Source organism: Fulmarus glacialis, unplaced genomic scaffold, assembly GCF_000690835.1.
Source record: "Fulmarus glacialis isolate BGI_N327 unplaced genomic scaffold, ASM69083v1 scaffold4989, whole genome shotgun sequence".
Classification (NCBI taxonomy): Eukaryota; Metazoa; Chordata; class Aves; order Procellariiformes; family Procellariidae; genus Fulmarus; species Fulmarus glacialis.
This window is the reverse complement of record NW_009235097.1, coordinates 104312-108731: the sequence shown is the minus strand read 5'-3', so window position 1 is coordinate 108731 and position 4420 is coordinate 104312. Positions and strand designations below refer to the sequence as shown.

The 4420-nt window shown below is 45.0% G+C and overlaps 1 protein-coding gene across 1 annotated transcript in view; it reads left to right on the top strand.

Annotated features, from left to right (window-relative positions):
- The first annotated feature begins 312 nt into the window (after nucleotides 1-312).
- The window catches only part of CCDC50 (coiled-coil domain containing 50), a 21826-nt gene continuing 17718 nt past the window's right edge, over nucleotides 313-4420 (top strand). The window contains exons 1-3 of the mRNA XM_009585876.1: nucleotides 313-361; nucleotides 892-954; nucleotides 2299-2428. Of these exons, the coding sequence (XP_009584171.1) occupies nucleotides 313-361; nucleotides 892-954; nucleotides 2299-2428 (242 nt within the window). The remainder of the gene's footprint in view (nucleotides 362-891; nucleotides 955-2298; nucleotides 2429-4420) is intronic.

Here is a 4420-nt window from a genome sequence, read left to right as displayed (position 1 = left end):
CATAACCAGTTAAAAATAAACCCTGGTGTTTTTCTACAGTGTGTGTAGAGCGTTCCTTTGAAAGTTCAAGTGCGAAAGTGATAGGCATTGGCAAAAATCTGCTCCTTTGAAACTGATGCCAAAGGGAGCTCGTCCCCTTCCCATTTAGTGTGTCGCTGGGTTGCTTTCAGCATCTTTTTAAAAAGCTGTGCTTATCCCTGCCGGTAACTCTGTGGTTGATCCCATATCTGGGCTCTAGGTGCAGATCCAGCACCTGCACTTGAAAAAGTCAATGAAGGAGATAACTGTAAAGTGATTCCTAAGCCAGTAGAAATGCCTTGCAGCGAGAGTCATGGAGCTCAGTCTGCTCAGCTCTGCAGAGGTGACAGCGTGCATGTGTCTTTGTGCGGAGAAAATACTATTCTCAGATGCTTTAAGCTGGCAAAGAAAGTCATAGTAAGCACAAATGCTTGACCTTGGTTTTAGTTGAACATACTAAGCGTGGGTGTTGGTATAAATCTGGTTGGAATACACGGTTTTGTATACAAGGTCTGATCCAGCGGTGGTGTGGGCAATTCTGGTCTTAAACTGAAGAAGCGGAGGTGGAGGGGAGAGTGGAGAAGGCTTATTACGCAAACAGGGACAAAAATGTAAGTACATGCAGAAATAGCCACAAGTGCAGAGGGGGAAAAACCCGCAAGTCCAGACCTTGGCTGGTAGAAAGCAAATGTGTCAGAAGCCTCTCTGCATGTATGCTCCCCTGACCCCCATAGCTTTTTTGATGGTGGTTTGTTTGTTTGTGTTTTGGTGTTGTGTGTTTTGGGTTTTTTTTGTGGTGGTTATTTTTTTTTTTTTTTTTTTTTTTTTTTTTTTCTCCTGATCTAATTCTCTTGGCTTTGTTTCCCTGTCCAGTGTGTCGAGACTTCGCTGTTCTGGAAGATCATACCTTGGCCCATAACTTACAGGAGCAAGAGAGTAAGTAGCAATGATCTTTGGAACAAACTGAAGCAAATTTGTCCCAACGGGTATCTGACTTTTTTTCGGTTTTGCTAAGAAAAGTCCTCCCTGCTTTTATTTAATTTTTGTTCTTTTTAATGGAATATGGATTATTATTACTGTCTTCGCTGTCCTGTAACACTACTCTGCGTTCTGCCCCAGCTCACATTGTACCCTAGAGATAGTTGCATTTCATGTTTCAATTTTGTGCTCTCCTTTAAAGTTGAGTTTGTTTATGCCATTTATGATAAAATTGCATGTGGGAGTGCACTTGGGGTTTTGTTGCTGTGCAAGGTTTTTAGAAATGACTAGCAATTTTGGAAGCTTCAAGTCTTATAGGCTGACCTGAGGTGCAACCAGAATAGGTCTGTTTATTTACTTATTTCAGAATCGCTAGTGCCTGCCTTTTGAAAGGAGGCTTCCTTTAAAGACATTTTGAGGTAGGGCAGCTGTACACTGTAGGGTTTAAAAAGGAGGAGAAAAAGTACAGCCAGGAACTTCAAAGTGACTGGTGATTTTTTTTTTTTTTTTTTTTAAAAAAGTGCTTATTTGTTACTTGGGGTATGTTTGCATTGCAGTTTCAGGTGTGGTGACCTCTCTTGTGCTTTGCTGTGTGCCAAGGCCATTGGTATCTACCAGTACTAGATGCCAATACCATTTGAGCTACTCCACCAAGCGTGCAGATTGCGCTGAAGTTGTGCCCTTGCTGCTGGAACCTGAGACCACTGAATTGAAGCTGGCTCTCAGCTGCAGCTCGTGTAGCCATCTTTTCTTGCAGGCAGTATCCATGTATGGTAAAGGACTCGCTGTAGTACTCCGTTGCTCTGTTGCTAAATATAAAGGTAGTGAGATTCTGGAACTGATTATGTTGAGAGCGAGAGGAGTTTCCTCCTCCAAAGGTTCTTGAGAACAAATTAGGGAAGCATCCATCAGAAGTGGTTAGGTTCAACTTGTCCTCCCTGGCCTCTGGTGGTCCCTTCCAGCCCCACTTTATTAATCTAGGGTAATTTCCCGTGGCCAGAAAATGAAATTCAAAGCCTAAAAAGCATTCCTTATAAATCTGGATGCGATCAAGATATGCAGATCTTGGTTTGGTAAGACACGCGTATACAGCCCCCATGTAGTGCTGAAACAAGGCAATCTCAAGCTGCTAGCCTAACTTCAGTTCAGGACTTCCCCACCTTTAGAGATGTTACGTGATGTTTCCCTGCCAAGAACTGTCTTCCTTTCTGGCCTGGAGTCTCCCTCCCACTTGCTTTGTCTTGTTCACACCGTGAAGTTCTGCAGGCTGATTTGGGGGTTCTTGTCTGTGTTTATTTCCAGTTGAGCATCACTTGGCAACAAATGTTCAGCGTAATCGTCTGGTGCAACATGACTTGCAGGTGGCCAAGCAACTGCAAGAAGAGGAGGATCTGAAAGCACGTGCTCAAATCCAGAAACACCGAAAAGACTTGTGAGTTTGGGATGGAGCTGTTGAAATGCTACTCCCATTTGGTCAGAGCACTGAAATCCACTGCTTTGATTTGAGTTGATTGCCAGTACGTGGGGTTCAGGTTGATCAGCCTTTTGCTTTTGTCTCCTTTTTCCTTTGGCTATCCGTTGCCGTAAAAGTATTGATACTAGGCTCTGGCACAGACTAATGAGGATGGGGTGTGAGTAGGTGGCCCTGGGGCCCGTCCTGACTTGATTCTGTTGCCTGACCCTGGGAAGGAGCGTTCCTATTCTGCTGCCTGTTGGCAGAGTGGGGTAACTTGGCCACTTGCGTTGACCTTGTCCCTGGCTAAAGTCTGAGAAGGAAGAAACCACACCACAGAAATACACAGTGTTACAGTGAATTCTCTCTCATGTGGAAACTGCAGATACTGGCGTGTTTGCGTTGTGCCTGATGAGTGCTTTTGAGGAGCTGGGCGCAATGCTTTTTGGTGTCCTGCTGCACTGAACACTGAAAGCCCCTGCTTGTGGTTGCAGATACTCCAGCGTGAAGTGACCTGGGAAGAGGAGCTGCTGCCCCAGGGTCACTTGGTGGCGGTGGATGTTGGGGAACAGGCCTTCTCTTGCAGTCACTGACTTCTGCAGCAGCTGTGGGAGGATGTTTAATGAGCGATCCAGTTTGCTCTGCAGGTTTGCTCAGGCTGCACACATCAGATCTGACCCTGTGGCCTGTGATTTGGCTTTGTGTGTCATGGCTCTTAGGCTGTGGAGGTGGTGTAGAAATGAAACATAGTAGTACACACTGTACTTTCCAATCCAGAGTTGACATTGGTGCTTTTCTCTGTGCCCCCTGCCCCTTAGTCTCTTGCGATGTGTGAGATGTAATAAATGGGTCGTGTGAGAGGGCTCAGTCAGATCCCGACGATGAGAGACAGGAGATTGCTTTCTGATGGGGCTCCCTGCAAATGCGGGCTCTGCATGGCAGGGTGCATCTCCCAGCGCCTGCGCTGCCTCCCGGCTTCTGTCGTGCTCTGTGATGCCACCCACCAGGTACAGTTGGTGGTGGATCACAAACCCTGGGTGGCTCATCTGGCAGAGGCAGCGATGGAGTAGAAGAGCTCTGTATTGCAGATGTGTGAGATATAGGACTGGCTTCAAAGGAGCTGCTCATAAAAGATTTGAAGCTGGGGCGTGACAAATCAGCCACTGTTTTCAATGTTCCCAGCGTACTCGGGCAGCACTGGGTAGATGCATGTGTATCTCCCAAGTCTGTGCTTTCTTTCAATAGCTTTGTCTTTATTACCAATTAGAGATGTGAGCATGTAAATGGCAACATAAAAATTAATTTTGTATGCCAGAGATGATTCCTTTTTGTTACTTGCTGGGAACTGCAAACAATTTTCTTGTTGTAGGACTCTGTAAAATGGGATTTACGAACTTTGTGAGCCAAGTTACAGGCAGAACTGCTGATGCAAAATGTTGTGTCAGCAGTTCTGCTCCTGAAAGCATGAGCTCTTCTGCAAGAATAGTAAAAAAAAGTTGGAAGCATCCTTTTGTAATTGGATCTTTTTCTTCCTTAATTCTCTGTACGTTCCCACTGTCTCTTCCTTGTGCAAGATCAGCGTGTTCTGGCAACAAAATGATCCTCACTGTTGTTGCTTTCTGTATTGTCTAGGACAGTTTGACAGTGCGAGGTAATGGGAGGAGTAAAGGGGCAGAACTGGGTGGTCTTTAGAAAAAGAGAACATAAAAAAGCTCTTCAAATTTATGGGCTTTCTTCTGTCTTTCAAATCCTAGATTCTCTCAGAAGGACTTTGTGAAGATAAATGAGAGAATAGGAATAACTTTTCTTCTCTTTTTAAGAATTTGGGGAAGCATCAAACCTTATTTTCACGCTTCTTTAAACGCATCTCTCACATCTAGCTGAGCAGTCCGCTGCCAAGCGTAGTAACAAGGTTGCTAAAGTAACTGTCGGAAATACAGTGAAAATAAACTCTTTCCTCATTTTGATCCC